This window comes from Vanessa tameamea, chromosome 4 (genome assembly GCF_037043105.1).
Source record: "Vanessa tameamea isolate UH-Manoa-2023 chromosome 4, ilVanTame1 primary haplotype, whole genome shotgun sequence".
In the NCBI taxonomy this organism is placed as follows: domain Eukaryota; kingdom Metazoa; phylum Arthropoda; class Insecta; order Lepidoptera; family Nymphalidae; genus Vanessa; species Vanessa tameamea.
Genome location: NC_087312.1, coordinates 10669006 through 10692204, shown reverse-complemented (window position 1 = coordinate 10692204; position 23199 = coordinate 10669006). Strand labels below are relative to the sequence as shown.

At 33.2% G+C, this 23199-nt stretch overlaps 1 protein-coding gene across 3 annotated transcripts in view; it reads left to right on the top strand.

Annotated features, from left to right (window-relative positions):
• The first annotated feature begins 880 nt into the window (after window positions 1-880).
• The window catches only part of Dysc (dyschronic), a 99405-nt gene continuing 77086 nt past the window's right edge, over window positions 881-23199 (top strand). For 2 of the 3 annotated variants that reach the window (XM_026631608.2, XM_064220167.1), the window contains exons 1-4: window positions 883-1127; window positions 17698-17864; window positions 20470-20677; window positions 21207-21433. In XM_026631608.2, the coding sequence (XP_026487393.1) occupies window positions 17718-17864; window positions 20470-20677; window positions 21207-21433 (582 nt within the window). In that variant the 5' untranslated portion in view covers window positions 883-1127; window positions 17698-17717. Of the gene's footprint in view, window positions 1128-17697; window positions 17865-20469; window positions 20678-21206; window positions 21434-23199 lie in introns of all 3 variants that reach the window. The other variant, XM_064220168.1, reaches the window with a different exon arrangement.

Sequence of the window (23199 nt, the reverse complement as noted above, 5' to 3'; positions counted from 1 at the left end):
CAAACAAAGTGCAAGTTTTCCGCTGAAATAGCATTTCACTATGTATGTTTTTTTTAGGATGGTTATCAACTAAGGCAAAATTGCTTTGAGAGTTCGGAACCATCGGAAAGGTGGCTTCAATATTTCATAGTAGGTACTAAGTCTTATGTGTGATTAAGAGTTGTTCTAGTGTGAAATATATGTAGTTTACCCTAATTATTCCTATTTTACTTCATTTCGAATGATATCTTATCCAAAAGTTCATATTGGTAGAAATATTTATAGGTACATTACTAAGATCATTTCAGACCGTTTGGCGCATCGATACTATACATAGATAATCATGATATTTTTAGCCGTTTGTAAAAAGGGAAATCTGAGGGTTGTCCGTTAATCCATTCGGTTTTAAATTAAAATTGAAATTTAATTTAATATTATGGGAAAACTGTGCATGTTTCTTTTGTAAATATTTAAAACGTAAAGGAAACAGAATAGGTAAGGTTGACAGTTATAGTATACGTACCAAGTTATTATGCAATTAAGCTCATACAAAATTCATACAAGTTGACCGCCCAGATACCTTTGTTTAGTGTAATGTATTCCAACATGAATGTTCTGCGTTGCCCAACACGCAATTGGCGGAATTTTAATATAAATTATGAAGCTTTGTGCAATGACCAGAATTATGTTAACATAGATATGATAATAAGCTTATAGAATAGGTAATTACTGTATATCGTTGAAAACATTCTAAATAATAAAACAGTGGAAAGCTTTAAATGTTAATGTGGTAAGTTTTAGGCAGACGGGCGCGTGACGCGCACCTGCGTGCCGCCACCGGTTGACAGCGGCTCGGCTGAAAATTTCATGGCCGTCGTATCGAGCGCCAACAGTTAGTCCGCGCAGTCGCGTCGCATCACCGCCCGAGCACCCTCGCCGCGCCACTGTCCGGAGGCTCTCCCTCACAATAACAACACGCGCGCGATCCGCCGCCCTGCTCCGACCTCTCGCATTTAGTGCCGGTAGCGTGTGCAGTGCCACCACGTGAACCTTTCTTCAGGAACGATATGTGAATAACAAAGTCTTTGTGTCCGCTCTCATTGGAGCAATGCCTCGTTATCGCACAGCGCGCAAAATGAAATAGTAAGGTGAGTTTATGTCATATTTATTATTTATACTGAATTCAATTACAAAGGACGGCTATTGCTATAAGGCTGATGTTTTGATGTGTTAACTTACAATGCATATTTGTATTATAGTTATTTTAGGAAAGACGTATCCTACTCACCTTTATTAAATAATTGTCTATCATAAAGGCTAACTTCACACGACTATCTGACGTTCATTCATACGTAATATGTTAAGTTATGTAGTAATATTGCCTAGTTGGTGGGAGCGGCCGATGTCTACGACGAAGCTCTACGAGTGCCGCAATCTGATTATGGCACACCCACTGAAATATAAGAAACGGAACACGAATCTTATGATAATATTTTCAGGAATGTAGGTAATTAGTTAAGAGCATTTTTGGGTCTTTATTTACGTTGAAGTGATGTACGTAATAGCCCATGGAGAGTTTAGGTGGAGCCAACAAGCAAAGAGTACTACCACTACGTTTTTACGTTTACGTTTTATTGCCAACAAGTAAATATTTATGATTGTTTTATGATTGTAGATATCAAGATTATTTTATATTATTAGTATGTGTTATTGATCTTAATTTATTATAAAAATATCATCTACCAAATCTTCCATTACTTTAATATATTTATTGGTTATACTTTTGGCTATCACCATAAATGGAAATAATCCTATTACATATTTGGTCTTAAATTCTTTACTTTGTTCAAAAGCACGAATTCATATTTTAATATAATTAATTAAAAGTTTAAGATGACCCTTATAACAAAGCTAAATATGTATCGAGCACATTCTTATGAAACGATTTCCATGTACTCATTGTACTATTAAATTGTATTTTGGATAAAATGAGTATCGAAAGGAGTGTTTAAGGACAAGTAGAAGTCATAGTCTACTTGGAAGCGCTAATCATAGAAACCCAAGTGCTGTTATTTTTAAACAATTCAAAAATTAATAACAAATAGCTTGAATACAAATAAAATATTTTATTAAAAACCAGAGTACAGATATGTATATTTTTAATTTATAAAAGAATAAAATGTGTTGCAGTTTATATGGATAAATTCTAACTAAACGTTTGCATCATAGTACATTTTATGAAATGTTTGTGGTAAAAATTAACGCATTTTTTTAATCTGGGACATTTGTATTTTATATTAAGCGGTTCTAGCGTCACGCTTATAAGAAATATTTTATTTGTTATTTCGCTTTTTTTAAACAAACCAATTTATATATTTATATGCCTGGTACTGAAACGATTAGTATTTACTTCATAATAATCAATTTGCTTAAATTATCAATTATCATCTCTAAGGGTATGCGTAAGATTTCAGTTAAATTGGGATTTGACTATATAGTATTAGCTACTAAAAGGTGCAGGTAAATAAAATATGATAGTAAAGGAACCACACCTTCTAAAATGACATATGAAACGCATAAAATACTTTAATTTAAATTAATTATAATCATAATATATACTAATATTATAAATGCGGAAGTAACTCTGTCAGTCTGTCTGTTACGCTTTCACATCTACTGAACTGAAATTGATGAAATTTGGTATGAAGAAAGCTTAACCCCAACGAAGAACCGTCTAACACGCGGTTGAGGCAACGGGCTCATATGAAATTACCTTGCTTAGTTTTGCTCAATTTTAAATGAATAATAAATGGTAGTTTAACGAAGTCCATAACAGTAAATTGTATAACGTGCGGTGAAATCGCGTGACATTAGGGGTCGGAACACGCAATGTCCATAAGAATCCAGTAATTCAGTGGTATTCCCGTCTTATTCGAGATTAGCCCTAGCTTATAAATGATAGAGCCTTATTATGTCTTATGTGTTATTACACATTTTCTAACATTCAGAACGTAGAAGACACTTATTAATATAATCGCCCTAGGTTAGAATAGAAAAGAAAGTTTTTATTTTATTTTACACATTTAAGGAAATATATTAAACCGTTTTAAATGGATTTTTCTATTATGTTACGCTGTAATTGTACTGATATACTTAAGCTTGTATATAGTAATGACGTGTTAGTTTCTATTATTTGAGTTATAGTTTATTACGTCATTGAAAATGGGGAGAATACTCAGTAAGCGCGCTTTTTCGACGAATGTGTTCCTAACTGTACAGATATATTTAAACTCTATACAGGCGATTCATCCTAGAGATTCGTACACCCTGAGTATATGGATTATATTAATATACTGGCAGAATAATAACGCAAGTTTCACAATTAAATAATTTATGTCTCTCAATACGCATACGGATAAATGATGTGAGAAAAGCAAGTTGTGTCTGAAGTTAATTTAGTGCGATGTTCTTTAATAATAGGTAGTTGTTTACATCTCTATTGAAAAAATAAAAGCTTAATTTCACCTGTGCGAATCGTGATGAGTAACAGGTTTAGTAAATAAAATTGTGAATCACTCATGTTTTTGTAGATAATTTTTATTTTGTGTTAAAGTGTTCAATGGTTAAATCGAACCATTGTACATGAAGTGATGAACGCTTCCTTGTTTTTTATGTAAACACAGATTTGTCTTTTGTGTTATGGGTCCCAGAGTCATTCTTTGACGGATACTCATGTCGCCTTTTTATTTTATAATAATACAAATAGTTTAGTACACGAATTAAGTAAAAGACTGTTGGTGATGTTGATATTGTTAAAAAAAGCTTAAGGTACAGGATTTTTATTGCGAATGTTACATAACTTAATTATTTTTTATTATAATATATTTTTTAAAGTAGCAAATGTTATATTTTTACAGTGATATACGCGAATAATGCTGTTGCTCTAGAATGTGACTAGTTTTTTTTGGAACAATTTATGTATATTTTACGACTATGTCGAAATAGGGTAGTCGTTGCGAATAGAAATTAGGCTTCTGAACGGGACAGAGAAGCCGTAAACAAAGCTATAAAACACAAAGTGAAATCTTTTACGACGAAACTTGGATAATCTTTACTTTAATACTATATATTATTCAAACATATATTAGTGAGATTATAGCAAAATAAAGTAAAAAATGTTTTCGATTTTATAATCACGGAAGTTCATAAACCGATTTAAAAAAATCCTAAAATATAACACTGAATTATTATTCAGACTAAGTAGATTGAGTACAATTGTATCCTTAAAATAAAATGTATCCACTTAATGTATTAAGTATTATTGAATTGTACGGTTTCATCTACTACGGTAAAGTTGTACACTACCGTCAGACTTCAAGGTCAAGAACGTCTGATATTTGCAAGAAAGTTATTCCTTTTTAAAAAGGGTACCGCAACAAGAACTATGTAAAAGAAATAGAATATGTTACCATACTTATAATTACCTTATTTAACAATTTCATTAATAAATTAAAAATAAAGCTTCTTTTATTTATTTTATTCCAATTAACTGTTCAAAAAAGTTTGTGATCAAAGTAGGTACTCCACCGACCTATAAAAGAAAGGAGGTTATCGGATCAATATAATTCAATATCAGTTGTATCTTTAAATAATAAAAATTATGAGTACGATGATTTAGAAGTATTACTAGGAAGTTTTTCAAAGCCGCTGACATTATCCAGGCTTATAAAACTTGTGCAAAAAATATCGTATTTAAGGCGTTTGTGTCACGCAAAGTTAAAGTTAGTTCGCGATATGCATACTTAAGTTTTTTCTTTGAACTACTAGTATGCTTTACTAAAAGCAAATTGCAATATGCAATATGGTCATTTATTTCACAAATACGATTTAACAGAAGTAGTCAGGGTGCAGTTAAATGATGTTTAAATGGCCTTTTACAAGTGTAAGAATCGTTTAAAGGGAATTTTAAACGGCTATGTTAACATTTTGATTTATTTTTTTATGGCATTGATACCGCAATTTCAGCCAATATTTTCAAGTTAATTAATTATATTGTCAACACTACAACGTCTAGTTAATAATTATTTTTTTTTAAAGGAAGATTAGAAATAGTAATATTAATAATAATAGTGATACGAAAATTAATATTTTATTATTTGAAGGTATATAATATATTCTATAGTATGTTATAAAATCCATGTACATATTTGTTAACCACGATGTACAATTTTTGACGTGGAGGAAAGATATAAGACCTCTTTATTAGGTTTACTTTCTGTTGTATCACATGTAGAAAATTGGTATACCTGGAAATGTTTCCGCCTTATATTAAAGTTGGTTACGGCCGCGCTGTGCATCACTATTGGGACCTTTATGCGCTCGTAACTTTACCGTGTGCTCGTCAGGCTTCGACCCATTTATTATTGATGACATATTGCATGCCCTTAACTGTTCAATTTATCGTTTAAAATTTCATTATATTACTCCAAAAATACGCTGTAGAATAAACAATTTGTGTCAAGAGTAAAGGATATTTTTTATACATTTTTATTAAATTATTTATATCTACTATTTTATTTCGTGGTAGGGCTTTGTACAAGTTTTCCTGGGTATCACCCAATCATGACCTACTCTGGTGCATAGCTACAAGCACATGGCATCTAACATCTTAGTTTCCAAGGTTAGTTTGCATTGGCATTGGCGATGTAAGGAATGTTTAATATTTCTTACAGTCGCAATGTCTGGGCGGAGGTGACAAGTAATGAGGCATATATATTAAATAAAAAAACTACATTTTTTTAGTATAACATATTTATTTCCGCAATCTGTGGGAGTAATTTCGTGAAAAAAAAGCGGAAATTTCCTACGATGAAATTTGAAATTTGCCCAACGAGTGCGCATGGCGCTAGAGTTGGCTGGTAGATGGTCACACCTCATTTTCCGAGAGGATATAATTTTAATGTAGATTATTACCTAAATGAGATGTCATATGTTAAAAATTATGTGTGACTTCTGTAAAGCTTGTTTTTTCTTGCATTGTACGACCTGGAAAGGTCAAACACCTGACCTAATGAATACTTGGTCAAGAGGTATTTCTTATCGATCTATTGAATTCCCATTGCCTCTGTTATTAGTTGATAAACGCTGTTTGCCATCAACTGAGTTTTTTAACATGTTCATGACAAGTCCGACCTTGATACTATGAGTTAACATTTATACTAAAAGACCTAAGGTAAGGACGAAGTAATTATTAACTAATATGTTATCAGTAGAACGGAGATTAGTTAATCTCTTATCCTTGCAAACGATGCCACTCTCTGTTGGTTGCTAGCTTCTGAATACTTCCTTCATTATGGTTCTAAGTAGTTTAAGGGACAGCGGATCTCCTTGTTTTACTTTTTCTACATTAAAGAATAAGCCTTTTTTATTAATGCAGTGTTTATCATTGTAAAAGTATTATAAAAGCTACATAAAAAGTAAATTTTCCTTTTTACCTATAAATTTACGTTTTTATTAAATGGTAATAGATGCAGAATAAATAACGAAAACCAGTTCCATAAAAATATTAAGAATAGATTATAATGAAACTTTCCGAAAAGCGGTTTTTCCGAACTGATACGACTTGGGAACCCTCAAGAAAAGAGCGTACACATTTCTTAAAGGCCGACAACGCACCTGCAAGCTTCCTGGTTTTTCAGATGTCCATTGGCGGTGGCAGTCACTTTCCATCAGATGAGCCTCCTGCTCGTTTGCCACCCATAGCATTAACAGTTACGAAAAATTTTGAAAAAGTAGAACTAGTTTAATTTTGTTGCATCAAAGTCAAATTATTCTATAAACTTAAAGCAGCACTTTACTATTGTATTTATATATTTAATTTCACATAAACATGTATATGTAACTATATAATCCTTTTTTTTCCTATCGAGCATTTAGTTTGAAGTGGAAGTTGAGTCATTACTTATTAGATTACTTCGATTGCGTTTGCGTTACCTAACGTAAAGAAAAGTCTTTTTACTCAGCTCGTTAAAATATAAAGCCTTTAAGGTTATTTTGACTATAAAAAATAAAATTTTAGTGCGTTCTGTTTTTTAAATCTTTATATATAAAAGCGAAATACCACTCACTGATTAATCACGAAATCTCGGAAACTACAACACCTACAAACTTGAAATTTGGCAGGTAGGTTCTTTATAGGGTAAGAACGGGTGTGTTATGGGGGTTGGAAGTTTGTGTTTTATAAATTTCGCGCGGGTAAAGCCGCAGGTTCAGCTAGTATAATATATGTATATGTATCAAATACTGTAAAATTATTGTAAACCAAATATAATATTATTATTTGATTATATATTTATACTACTAGTTGTACCCTTCTTGTCAGAATTTTAAACATTTTCTTTTATAATTTTTATATTGTTTTTTAATTAAATTTCAATAAATCTACGAATTAAAATCAAGTAACAATAATATATTTTATCAGTATATATAAACATAAACGTTGTTTACACATGCAGCTGTGATTAACTAGATTTGAATATATAAGTGACTTTAAGATTTGACGTGTATAGTGCATAGTTAACATTCCTTATAGTCAATATTTAATATGATGGTAGCCATTTACGTGATAAATAATATGAATGAAGCATATTTGCACTTTATATTTTAATTTATGCCAATCGTATGTAACTCTAGTAATAAGTACTGTAATTATATCACAAAGGTCATGACAGTTCTTTGATGTTGTATGTCGTGGAACGAGGCCGGTCGCTTGGAAGATATTCAGATGATGGGCAGCGAACCGAGTAATTGCTCCCACCTTCATTATTTATACTCCACTGATTATTTTACAAACAAGCTGTGTCGAATAACCGTAAAATGTAGCCAAATTAAATTACTGCCTTGATTAATTATATCAATCTTGTATATGCAATGCGTTTTTATTTTTACATATTTCATAAAAGCATGTATTTATGTTTTTTGTCCTCGAATATTTTAATTTAATTTATTTTATGCTAATTGCTGTAAAATTTTAATGTGACTATAAATGTGTTTGAAAATAAAATAAAAAATATAATAAACAAACTTCATTGTAAATCAACATAGTATTATGTTCAAAAACTCGAAACTGAACTAATGAAAAATATAGTTAAAATGTTTGAGGTGGCTGACACTGTCTTATATCACTAGACGCTTCGTTACAAAAATGCTTAGGACATAATAATCGTAGCTGTAGCGTCGCTACGTAGTAACAACGTAGCCCATCTCTGCCCGTGCCCTACTGGCCTAGTTTTCCGGCCTTGAACCCCCTACCCCTTGGATCTCCCGTGACGTCAAAAGTTTTCACGTTATGATTAGAATCTTTGTGACATGGTGACTATATTACCTAATATGACGTTTCGTTTTGTTAATTAAGAGTATTTTGGTGTTCAAAATTTTAATTATGAATATTTTTTTAACTTCGTAGGTACTTTTTGTACGTAGTATATGTATATATAAAATATAATTTTTAATTTTAGAAGCTTTATTATTTTTTTTATAACAGTTCTTTCATTCTTTTTTTATTTTAAGCTAAATATTGATACAACACAAAAGTTTACCAAGTATGAGTTACAGAGTACTTGAATAGGGCTGACAAGCGGCCACACTACGCGGATGTTTCGGAATTCTAATAATTACATTCACCTTGTCATACCCGACGTTTTAGTAGATGAACGTGAATTGGCATTTACAAAGTGCGCCGTCATCCGAGCTGGAAAGCGACGTTGTTCACTATTATTATGTAATAATTAAATTACTTATACTCATGTAAATTATGTAATAATGAATTTGATGCAATACAATTCAGTTATAGTTCAGTTTGGTTATATTTTTTTATTTTGATTTGTTTTTAAATACTTCGTAATATCTCTGAAACTAATGCTTTTAATTGCAAAGGATTAATAATTCCTTTTTTTATAAAGGACCGTTTAATAAAATACGTTATTTATAAGATAACCACTTTACGTTAAGTAATTGAACTAAAGTTATTGAATTTTTTAAAATAACAATGGTGTGACTTAAAAATAAGACATTAGAAGTCGTGGACTTTTTGTAGATAAAAATATCTCATAAAAAAATAACGTTATACAGTTTCGCCAGCAAAGTACTACTAAATGTTAAAGGCCTTCCATCTTGAGGAGAAGTATTGGAGGTTTTACACCACGCGGTACCATAACGGTTTGGTTGATACACATTTGGCACTGCGTAGAATTTCATCCGACACATTTTCTCACGATATTTTCATTCACTACCTAACACAATCATTACATAGTATAAAACAAAATCTTATGCATGTTTGCTTAGATCTGTAAAATTACACTACGGATTATGATGCGGTTTTTTTAATAGATATATTGATTTAAGAGGAAGGTTTATATGTATAATACACGCACAATATAGTAGAGAAACACTGATAATTTTAGAGGTTTCCGATGTGATGTCATAAATATACTGGCTGAATCCTAAAAGATAGATCAAAATAATAGTACATTATTTTATACACCTCAAAAAAGTCCACGATGGTATATGTATCTTAGGGATAGTCCACAACAACCATTTTTTATCCTTTACTTTTTCGAGAAATAATGACTTATTTTCGAAGCGATTTTAAGCAATACAATCTTTATCCAATTAAGTAACTACCTTAAATACATTCTACATTTAATATAACATGGCCCTTTACAGCATGTAATTTAAATGAATATTTTAGAAGATATTACAGATTTAAAACGCGGTTTGTACTGTCTAATGTCTAATTGAAAAACTGTGAACATTGTAAGACATTCTGTAGTATATTTAGTATCAGCATTGCACCCGTACGAAGCTGGGGCGGGTCGCTAGTATACATTATAAAACGAAGCTCATGAAAATTTAGTGTATTTTGCTCGGCTGTGAACCGACAATCTATTTGACAGCTTTCGTTTGGAAAGTGCCCGCGTCGTTAATTTTACGTTATAAACTATATCTTGGTAAATATACAAAATAGAAAAGATACAAGTAAGGTGTAGTATATTTGTTCTGAAAATAATCAAATTCAAATACAAGCTGTTATCAAACATTTTAGAGATTAAACAGCTCAATAATAATCAATTAAAATAATTATAAAATTGGCATACTGTTAGTAAAGATATAACATACTTGGATAAAAGCCGCAGAACTGGCTTCTATATTGTTATTTATAGTCAAGTCAAACAAGCAGTTATAGCAGAAGTTTCTGGTAACTGGATGAGTTTATATTTATCTTAGTTTGAGATTTTCAAAACCTATTTTTTAAAGAAAACAATTTCAACCCCTAAGCAGAGTTGAATGTGAATCAGCGTGAGCACAGTTACCAGACTACAAATAAATAGTCAAAAGTCGCGGTTTTACTTCACATGGCCAACAGTTCGATTCGATTGGTATATAAAATATCGCTATCACGGTGGGGACATTTTGCACTTGATAGATTTCTTGTAGCTATGAATATCGATACAAGATCGTATGCTTCCCCAAATGTTTTATTATTTGATATTAAGAAGTTGTAATGTTGTCTAATACTCTATTGAATTGGAAATGATTCACCAATTATAGAGTTTATTTGTTGCTATACCATTGCATACTTTTACACGAATGAAAGTTATTTTATTGAAAGGACCTTCGTTGGTTCAAATTCTGATTATAAATGTTTCTCAGTCCAAATTAATTCTAATAAGGAACCCAAAAAGAGAACAAGTCTTTTTAAATTGATAAAACGAACTTATTGGTTATGTCTTATTTATAAATTTTGAAAAAGCGTCTTTAGAATTAGAGAAAATTAATTGGTACGCTTTTCACAGCGAACCATTTTTTTCTTTGCACATTATTTGGAAACGATGATTTCTTCCAAACAATTCATTCGAATGTTATAGTGTAAATTACATTTTTAATCTTTATTAATTGCATAAAGTAAATAAAATATTTATCTGTATTTCAACGATTAATAATGAATTGGAAAAAATGGCTCGCAAATAACCTACACTTTTTTACTAATATATAAATAAAAAATCGTTATTATGAATGTATCTTAGTAGATAAACATTTTTTTTTTTTTTGCTGCAAAAACGCATTACGCTTTTCCGCCACGATGATGTGGGGGGGTATGTGGTTCTCGCCGGCGCTGAAGGCGCCGGAATACCCACTAAAAAACCATCATCAGATATTCTACCGCCAAATAACAGTACACTGTATTGTTGTGTTCCGGTTAGAAGGGTGAGTGAGCCAGTGTAATCACAGGCACAAGGGACATAACATCTTAGTTCCCAAGGTTGGTGGCGCATAGGTGATATAAGGAATATGGTTAATATTTCTTACAGCGTCTATGGGCGGTGGTGACCACTTACCATCAGGTGGCCCATATGCTCATCCGCCAACCAATGCAATAAAAAAAAAAAAAAACTCCGTCTTTACAGGGGGGCATCACGGGATCGCTTGTGCATGCTACCGTGAGGCCTCCAGGCGGCACACTCCATCAGGGTGTGGGCAAGAGCCCTTACTCGCTCCACCTACGCGGACCCTGGACGGCCACCACTCTGGCTTCCACCCGGAAACGGTAAACTTCCGCGAGCACCTCCGCCTGGAGTTCCAAGGTTGGATCGCTCGCAAGAAGCGTCGCCGCCGTCCACGAAACTGTACGGTATCCACGTATTGCCCTCACCATTACGACCCTCTGCGGCCTCTGCAGAAGCGCCTTGATCCGAGCAGTCAGAGTGTCCACCCATATTGGTGCACCGTACATCGCCATGCATATAGGCGCCGACATGGCGAGTTTGGTCCTCCCACGTTGGGTAGGAGGCGACTAGAAGGGGGCAGTGGTATTGATGAGCTTCGGGCTCAGTTGGACAAAGTGCTGCCCGAAACTCCATCTTCCATCCAGGATCATACCTAGATACCTCATTTGGGCCTGCACCATAATCACCGTCCCGCGGACGGTGATAGATGCCCCTCGGGGGGGTCCCCGGCGTGGACCGTGAAATAAAAGGGCCTCCGTTTTAGAGATGGAGACCCTCAAGCCCAACATTCCAATACGGTCCACCGTGAGCGAAGTTCCGACTTCAGCCAAGCGGGACGCTTCCTGAAAATTCCGCCCTCTAGCCGTGATTAGAGTGTCGTCTGCGTAGCACAACACCCCCATTCCGGGAAGGACGGGTGCTCGCAGGAGCCAATATTCCACAGTATTGGGCCGAGAACCGACTCATGTGGAACGCCGCAACCCACCTGAAACCGGACAATTCGCCCATCACCCCCTTCCCAGAGGACCACACGGTCCCGGAGGTATGCCCCTAAAAGTCTCCTGAGATAAGAAGGCACCCTGTGGTATCTTAGTAGATAGACACGTGTCAGTACGAATACGGACATTTTCATATACCTTTTTAAGGTTCGTTCATATTTTTATATATGTCCTAAGGGATACCCAGCATCAGTCATGTAATCGTACAAAAACAGTTTTTTAAATAAAATACTATCATAATTCCCGTCATAATATTTACATATTATGTAAACAAACCTTCCTCGTTTATCGCTCTTTCTTTAAGTGGAAACCGTATACTATATACTGTATCAAAATTCTTTGAGTGGTGTAGAAGAAGAAAACGGACCATAAGTGGTACAAAATAAAGTACGATTTTAATTATGCCATAACATAATTTGTAAGGTACTTCATTATTTTTAAGTGTGATAAATATACATAAATAACATTTTATTAAGTTTTATTTCTGTCATATTTTATTTTTAATTTTTTTTACTGATTTTGGCATATTAGGCTAATCTTTCGAACAAACCTTAAGTAGCATATCTCTATTTTCTATCGACTCCCCCTGCTATGACATAGTTGCACAAAATACTCGGCGACTCAACTTCAGTCCGGCCAACTTAGTTTGTACCTGTAATCTACACATTTTACAGTCATAACGAGTTCGGGCTAACTTTGAATCCTACTGGACTTAAGAATTTCGATTGCATATAAGCAATTTTAGGGGTAATTTAAACATTTATTCACACCGATTATATAGTTAGTTATAATTACTAGCTCATAGGAATTGTATAAACGAAACATATATTTTATACGGAATGAAATGCATTTTATCTCATTTCAGGAATTTTATAAAGTTACATTCAGTCGTTTACTATGTGATATAAAAAAATATATATGCTGAGTTACTTTTGCTGGCTATACTCACCGGTAATCTTGAAATGCTCTTTTTTTGAATATTTCAAATAGTTATCCACAGGACTACAAAACAAAAATCCATTTTTGTATAAAAAAAAAACAACGAAAGAGTTTAGGCATTTATGCTACCATATATGTATACCATATACAATATATATTTCCGTTATACTCGTCATGTTATTCTTTGTATGACCAAGATTAATGAACACAGATCTTTTAAAAGCAATTGCAACAAAAGCATGCGACCAACCAGATGATAAATGAATTCAAAGACTATTGTTTCTCGAGAAAAGCGTAACGGGATATAAATATTTATACTGATTTGTATCAAAACCTTTTAACTAATTACGCATATTTTTCATATTTCTAATAATTATTGTGGTTGAAAGTATTATTATCTCAAAACCAGCTCGAAGTGATATTTTGAGACTTGGAAAGAGTTAGATTGCTTTTATACTGATCGATAAAACAGAAATACTCGTACTACCCAGTTAACTAGTTGCTCGTGGGCAAAAAATCTTTTCAGCATATTATTTTATTTATAATAAGCAATAGCTGCCAGGGTTGTCTTTCCTGCGTCCTCTGATATCTAAGTTTTGGTAGATTGGTTAGGTAGTTTCAGCTAGGAAGTAAAACGCTCAATGATTATCGTTGCCAGAAAATCGTTATGGCGCTGCTGGACATAGTGTTCTCCCAAAGCCTAAACTCCCGGCTTACACTACTTTAAGTTATATCACTTAAATATTTGTAATATTTTTTCATTAGCAAAAATAACTTTGTTTAATTAATGTTATCTCACACTAAACATTCATGACGTTATAAGTTGTTAAACAAGGATGTGAGTTGGCCGTCAACCGGAGTCAGACTGGCTCCATGCCAGACAAATATCTATTCCTAACTTATCAGCATGATATATTGTCGTCAATAAATATCTTACGTATTTGGCAAATGTTCTTATATATATCTTAAACGTAAAAACATTCAAGAGATGAACTAAACATTTTCCTAAACACCACATACGTATCCATATTACTAATTTATTTCAAAATATAAAGAGCTCTTTTTATTATTAGACGATTAAGTACTTATACTGTGATTTTTAATATTGGCTTATGGGTTAGTTCGAAGAATAAAATAAAATAGCATGCATTACAAAAAATAATAATTTTGAAATATGAAAGAGTTGAAAAGAACCATTTCTTTTGTCGCTGTCCAAGATCATCGATAGTAAATTGTTTATTGTATAATTAGTTGATTAAATTCGTGTATTAGCCATGTATAAAGCTACATTGACCGCAGTGCGGCTGTTTTGGCGATAGCGCAGATATTCATCAATGACATCGATGTCTGATCAATGATGTGTCAATAGCTTGTTCTGTAAAATTATTTCACTTCTGAAATTATTCAATGTCATAACAAACGAGTTTATTGCATGAATATTTTATTCGTGTACTCATTTGATCATTGAGGTCAGTAATAAAATGAATTCGTTGGATAAAGTGAAGTATTACGCATACTTAAAACTAAACTTCATTTGCATTCAAACTTTTTTACTTTTTAGAATAAACATTGTATTTTCTTATATAATGTATATTCGTTATAGGGACATAATTTTTGCGTGACAAATGTCAATAACTTGGTGTAGTATTTTGTGCAAGCCCGTCTGGGTAGAACTTATCACTTATTTTATTACTAAGCATTACTATGTGGTATGGTTGTGTTCCAGTTTTGAGGGCAGGTGAACAGTGTACAAGCATAAGGGACATAATTTTTTAGTTCCCAAGGTTGGTGGTGCATTGGCGATTTAAGGAATGAATAATATTTTTTACAGCTCCAATGTTTATCATGGCCCATTAAAATTGATTATGTTTCGTGATTGTTAACACTACGTACGTGCTGTACGTATACCAAACCCTTTTTACTGTTTGAAAGATTCTTTTAAATTAGTTTAAGCCATGCAATGTAATATTGGAGCGATCACTTAGATACACAAGGTGTACATAAAAAACTTAAAAAAAATAAAATAACAAATGATGTGGAATAATTTACAAATACACTCAAAGAATTGTTCAATCCGGTAGGATCTTGACCGCTTTTCTCGTTAGGTTCTCTTCATAAACTTGCCTCAGCATGGCAATATATATATTTTTGTGTAAATGTAAATGATGTGCTGTTGTACTTATAAATAATATAAAACTCGACCTTAGAAAACTATTCATATTGAAGTTTGAATTAAAAAAGGAAGAAGATTACAAGAGATGGAGAAGGAACAATATATAACATTTGGCTGTTTTCATTTTTGATAAAAATATGAATGGGGTGTCCTAATATTACTCGTTTCGCGTTCAATTCAGCGTAAAATCATTTCATTAATATATACTTAATAAAAAATATGAGAAAAGATCTATTTTAAACACTCTGATCAATGCTTGTACAAATTGTATATATGTACTCGTACTGTACAAGCATTGATCAGATGCTTCGCCAAACTGGTTTGGCGTTTGGTGCCTTTGGTTATATGAGCGCGCTGAGATCTCATTTACATCATAGTAAATTGAGTTATCAATCTTTTAGTAGTTTATTTAAAGTTTAGTTAGGTTATAATATAAATTTGCAACATTCACATAATATCATCACGTAAAGTCCAATAAAAAATATAAATAAAACTAAATTTATACCAAATATCAAATTAAAACAATAGCGATATAAAATTAGCTACTTTTTTATTACGTTAAGATAATTTGAACTGGAATAGTGTATTTATACTAGATAGTGTTAATTTCTTTTTAAAATTGTGCAAATTACATTACTTAAAATATTATATAAAAGAAATAGATTAAAAGAATAATTTTCTTTCAACTTAGCAATACAAGTGGTATTATTTACCAAAAACTGTTTCTTATTCCGCAAATTTGTCCAGTAGATTTCTTTAATGGCGAAAATGAACGGAAATGGGCCGGTCTCGCCTGACCGCAAACCTGCGAAACATCAAACGAACATTGTACGGATATACATTTTGCCATCAAACCCTAATTACTTAGAACGATGACGATAGCTTTCATGAAAAGCAATCTAAGCGATTTCATTTAATTTCCCATAAAAGCCGGGTTGGCGTACGTATAAAGCTAATTTGTTATCTATACAAAACATTCTTGACATCACTTTTACATCTTACTTACGTTTCTTAATATGAAATTTATCATTGATTAATTCTCATTTAACAATAGTGTAGAAAAGATATATATAGAGGCATTGTTCTCTGTTAGCATGTCAAGGAAAGTCTGTAAACTTGAAGTACCTTGGAACTTGAACTCATTAGCAAACGAGCGGAAGCAAACGTGTGATAGCCACTGTAGGCAGCACGAACTCGTTCATGATAAACTTCGTAATTCTTAAGACCCTAACGGGTTAAGCTTTCCTATTAACAGATGTGTTGGGAACTTAATATGAATGTTATAAATTTAGTTTCTCTACAATATTCATGCAAATAATAAAATACAATAGTACTGCTTTTCTGAGAATAACTTATGCATCAAATTATATGCCAAAACCTAATTTGTTCAATGAAGTCGTTTAAACTATTCTACTCTTTGAATTATGATCATTTAAAAATTAATTTTTAGTTTATCTAGTATTTAGCCATCATGATATTAATTTAGTATACTTACTTGATGTTATTATATCCAAAAAATTTTTTATGTTATTTATTTAAGTTATTAAGTTTTTAAGTATTTTAAGTGCTATCTATAAAAAGATAGGATAAGATATAATTTATATATATATATATACATATATTAGCTTATATATTTTGGAGACCTACAAATTTGTCATACAAAGTTTTTTTGTTCTGTTATGCTTTTGGCAGGGTTCCCTTAAAAACCTGGTCAAAAATTGCGTTATGTCTCAAAAACATGCATCAGAATTACATACTTTAGCCTATGTGTATATATATATTTTTTTTCATCATTTATAAATGTTTTCTTAGTTTTAATTCTCAATAAAATACCTTTAATTAAATTAAAAACGCCTCTAATAAGTTGATAAAAGACTAGTATTTCTCACCAGTTTTCTACGTTTTGAGTTACTTTTATTATTTTCCGTAAGTAAGGGTTCCGTAAGTAAGGGTGGTGGGGTAAGAATCGATTCATAAATTACTTGTTTTTTTTTTTTAATTGTATTCTAAAAAATAACAAATCTGTAGTGGCGCAAGTCTACGAACTGATAAATTGGAACGCGCCCAGGTGCTACGTGCGCCACTGCAAATTGCTTTTTCTTGTATTCACTTAATAATTACAACTTGTACCGCAATAAAATCAGTAAAAGAAAATTTTAAATACTGTTTCTTTTTTTGTTTCGATAAAAAGTTAAAATTCAAACTGGAAGACTGCAAATCCAAAATACCCGTACATTATCATCATTAATTTTTTTGAAGTATGAGCTAATGATATTACTGTATTTTTAAATTATTGTAATTATTATTTTTATTGGTACCACAGAGTGATCGGTAACCCCCGGCATGAGGTCGGGGGAGGGCGAGGGCTCCGAGCTGGCGGAGTTCGGCGCGCGCTGGCCGCCGCCCTACGCGCAGGGCTACGGCTGGCGCTCCGCCACCCCCCAGCACCCGCCCGCGCACCACCTCGCGAGACATTCGCGCTCGCAGCAGGTAACTTACACAACTGCAACATAAGTTTAAATCCACGATTGGATAACAGATAAGGCGGGTTAGTCTGTGCATGTCGTTGGGTTATGGCCAGGGCTACAACGCGGCGGAAGTCAGTGAACTGTTGCTATCGTGCAACCTGCTACGCTTGGCGTTACGCCATACTTGTAATGCGGAAAAGAATTTATGTTAAAGTAAAACACTTGGATTGTTTTGGTTTCGTAATAACGCTACTGCTTCAAGGATGTATGCAAATAAATACATTTACATTACATTTTTTCCCTTGTTCACTCCGTAATAATACTATTCGACCTGCTACAGTTAGGAGGACGGATACGTAAATAATTTTTTTTTATAGATCAGTATGTTTTATTTCCTCTTTTATTATTCCAATATATATATATATATTCTTGAAATCATATATTCTTTCATTCGTTATGTATTCAAGAATAATTATTTATTTCCTCAATAATAATTACATCGATCTCTACATCGATCATTAATTATAATCATCTTTTTCACGAACACTATTGCCATTCTATACCATTCACTCAAGTAAAACATTCCATCCCCATATAAAAATTAATACAAAAAATTAAATATAAATAATTATAAAGATTATTATGATAATAGCCTATTTTTTTATTGATAATATAATTGTATGAAGTACCATGACGTTATAAACAATCGATTCAGCTGAAATAGCCTTCTAATGTTTAATTTGTATAAAATATTACAATAAGTAACTTAGTTCTATTATGAAGTATCATCAACCCTATTGTTAGCGACGACAACTAGTGAGAGCGTTTAGTTTTAAGGACAGCAAGTAGTTAGCTTTATGTTAATATTATATATTGAAATAAAGAAAATTTATGGAAAATATTGAAAGGGTTAGATAATATATAAGATTGATAACGTCGGAATATTATTACCACATATGCGAATTGTATAAATAATAGATATTTTAATAATTTGTATTGGTGAGCTTATAGAAAATATTGTGTAAATGTTTTGAGCTCGCCGCGAGCTCCAATCTCTGTACGCTCTACGTCACGTACGAGACGATCGTACATCTGAGTTCGTACTGTTTAATTTTGCCATTGCATTCGATGCCAATTGAACTCGCCGCGCCAAGTCAGGAAACATTGGCTTAAAGAAACAACCGGTTTTAGTTGTCAGGAGCCATTCCTATACAAGAACGTAAACTATTTGGATCCTGCACTTTTTTTCTATAAAAAAACTCCTTCGAGATCAACAGGATATTCACTATTACCACCTGGTTACACGGTCCAAACTTCCTGTCGAGGTTGTGGCCGTGTAAGCTACCAGGTAGTAGCCCTAAACCACTACCGTGTCCGAAGGGGGAGATCCCCACCCTTAAAATAACGTAAGTGCGGCCGAGGTATGTTAGGCATACCAGAGCTGGTTGTTTGGTGAGAAATCTTTGACAACTCGAATGTGTCCGTACCTTTGTCTCTACCACTGCCTTCTCATGCCCTACCTACCGTATCGTATATGCGGAGCTTAGGCGTGAAGAGAAGTAACTCGACGTAAATTTCGTCGAAGTTTTAGATTAAGCTACCAGTTACATCATAGAAAGAACTAAGCTTTCTAGACTCGACTGATTCCGAGGGTTAATGCAAGGCGAGGACAAGAAAAACGTCAACCTATCCATGTTCTTTCCTATCTATGTTTCCTATCTATGTTCTTCGAGAGGACCGAGAAGGCCGGCAAGAACATAGATAGATAGAAACATTGGGAGGTACTTCTGCCTTGGCTCCCCCGGCTAATCAGTCGACGAAATGGGGTTATCCTTTATCCAAAATGAAGACTACGGAAGATGAAGAGTGCAGCAACGCCGTCGGCTAGTAATCTACGGCTGTAGGTTTATAATGCACATCCTCCTTTGTGAGCTTTCGAAAGCAAGGGATGCGTGGACACGCTGATGAGATGGATGGATAGGTTAGACCAATCGGACTGACATTTTGTTGTATAGGTATTCAAACGCTCTTCAACATTTACAGCTACCTATTCTGGCCGTAGGTGATTTCAGCACCTAACCCAGTAAAGTGGGCAAGGCAGCGAACGTCACCTTCCCTATCTAATAATTGCGTCGTAGCTCACACGTGCATTCAGTGGGATATTCCGGACCGGGCACTTATCGGAGGTGTAGAAAAAGGTTAAAGATATCGCCCTCCCCATCCCAGGTCAACACCGCTGACTCCCGGCAAGCTACCGGCCTATCATACTACTATCTCACAGCGAAAAGCTGTTTAAGCGTCTACTGCCGTGAAAATCTTCGTCTCACCTGCCATACGTAGAAAGCAATTTGCAACTCTCAACTTTTTCAACGCGACAAGAAGTGAAAATATAAGGAATAATAACTGCAAGAAGTTCACTTTCAATTTATTTCGCCATTACCTACGAAAAATACTTTTCACGCTACACCTTTTTAGAAGTAATTTTAAATATGTGTAATAAGTTTCATGTATATAAAATATATTGGAAAAAAGTAAAAATGTCGTATTAAACCTTACGTATGGACCATAATATTGGAAAGAGATAGGTACTTTATATAAAGTTTGCTTTATGTTAGTAATGGTTTCAGGATAACCGTCATACCAGCTACGAGGCGGAAGACGCGCGGGCGCGGGCGCGTGGTGGTGTGTACTACTCTCCACCAGGCACCTCATACACTATAGTGGAGCGGCCGGCTTCCTCGCACGGCCACCACGCGCCATACTCGCAGCATCACTACCCGGGGAAGCTTTCAAGAGCACCTTATCTCGGGTCTTCAAATATTGCTAACAGTGCAGGTTAATACATTATCGTCAAGAATAATTCAGAGTAGAGTGACACAGCTTAAAGTTTCTTGTAAAATAAATACCTAAACATGTTGCTTAATTAAATCAATAAACATAACTTTTAATTGGTAGTTTGAATAAAGTTCAGCTAATAGATTTTAGTTTTTGAATATTCGACCAACGTTAAATTAAACATTATTTCAATATTACGTAGAATATATTACATTCATCTTATAATAAAAATGAAATATATGAGTTTCGTGGTATATAAAAAATACAATTTTCTGCTGAGTGCGGTTATAAAATTGTTTTTCCCGTATAAAAAGTCCTTTACTTTTATATATAGGAAGATATTATGAGCGATATAGTGATATGTTTAGTATTCGAACGTAATAACGTGTCTTTTCATTGCATTTTCAAACGTACTATTTTATTAAATATATATAGTTTTGGGAATAACAAATTACTCCTTTGCTCGGTAATTATCTCTTTCTAGTTTAATTTGTTTAAATTTAGAAAGATAAATTATGTTTATAATTAGGAGCAACTAGTCTACGTAATAGTACGAATCATCTAAGTGCAAATGGGAAGAAGAGACCGATATCACCGGAGCAAGTACTCCGGCTGTTCGGTCAAGGGGGAGCCGCAGCGTTGGGCAAGGCCTTACCTCCGTCGCACCCACCGGCACCTTTGCCAGCACCTCTACCAGCACCATTGCCAGCGAGGCGGCATTCACCGGCTAGCAGTCCAAGCAGTACAACTCATCATGTAAGTAATATAAAAGTCCACATTAAAAACATACATCGAAGTAGTTTTAATGTACGTTTTTAATGTGGACTTTGCTTAGAGTAGATTTAAAAAAAATAAAATTTTGAATCTAGCCATTTTTTAAGATTAATATTTAATTTCCAGAATAAATATTTTCATTATATGATGAAAAAAAAACTTACGTATATTTTTCAAAAAGCAAAATGCATAGGAAGTTACAATAATAATTATTATTTACTACAGGTATTTGTTAATATTACTAAGAAGTAAACATCGTAATGAATTTCTAAAAATAGTTGAATTGTAAATGATAGTGAGTCAGTGCGAGCTGTCATGTGTAAATAATTTGAGGCGAGCGGCTTGCAGTCGATACCACTAAGTTATTCATGCCCGCGGCGGCTAACGTTTAAGAAAAGTATGTAGCTGACCGCAAGAGATTATAATGCTGTTAAATAACCTTTATGAAATATTTTGTTTCTTTTTGTAGCTCAGGTGTTTAGATAGTAAATAAAAATTAACGTTCGAGGGTTTGGCGTTGTATGGGGGCGTGGCCGTTTCGTGCTTGTGTCATAACCGAAGCTAAAAAACCTTTAATGGTCAGTTGACATCGAACTACTGTGGAACAAGCGCTTATTATTCACGGAACATTTAATTACTTTTCAGTTTTATAGAACACTCGTTGTGGCGTTGTTCTTTAAATAGTTCGTGTTTCGTTATAAGGGTCGTTATATAAGTATTGGTGATCGATTCTTTCGGTAAATGGAAGTGTAACCACAACGAAAATTTGAAATAAATAAAGTAGTGCGTGATGTGCTTAAGTATTGACCGGCTTAGTGTTGCTGTTGGCCGTGTTTCGTTATCAAATTGGATACTAACGAGAATTATGAGGTAAAATATATTTATCGCCTTTACGTTTTACAATTAATAATATGTACTGGGTAAAATAAAATATATAATTTACTAGCGTAAAATATATGTTTATGGGTAGAATGGTAACTGTAAATAAAAATTCATATATGAATAAATTATATAGAGAGTATTAAATTGTAGCGTATGTCAAAGACAACAGTATTATTTAAAAGGGAGGATGATTATTTTATTATTTATGATTTGGTTATTTTTTAACATAACAAAAGGTTTCTAAAGAGCTTCAATCAATAATTCGTTTTATTGATTTTAAGTAATGGTTCTTTGAACTTCATAATCAAAGTAAATCGATATTTAACTGTCGCCTTTATCATTTCAAATAATTTTGCCATAAATATATTCATATAAATTTGAAATAATCTAATATTAATTTCAATGTACTGAAGAAAAAATATTCTAGATTGTAATGTAACCAGCTCCAAAAAGGAGCGTGATTTATTTAAAGTTTTAAATAACTAAAATTTATAGATTTACTTTGTTTAAAATATACTGATTAATTGTATTAAAAATGCGTGTATTGCTTTCAACTAAATTCAATAGTTAACCATATTAAATTCAAGAGTTAGCTCTCATGTGGCACAAATTACGATTGCCGAGAAGTTCGTATGGGCTGTCTGCTCAACCAACCTCCTTAGTGATTGATGAAGATAACTCTGGAGGCTCACTTGTTGATCAAATGGGATAAATTGCTAGGTATTATTATATAAGATATAGTATATTCTTATATAAGATAATTTTATAAAAATCTACGTATATTATTTTTAAATATATATAAATATATGATATTTTCGCAAAACTTTCGTGTCTAATAGAGCTACAGAAAGAGTACGGAGTAACAA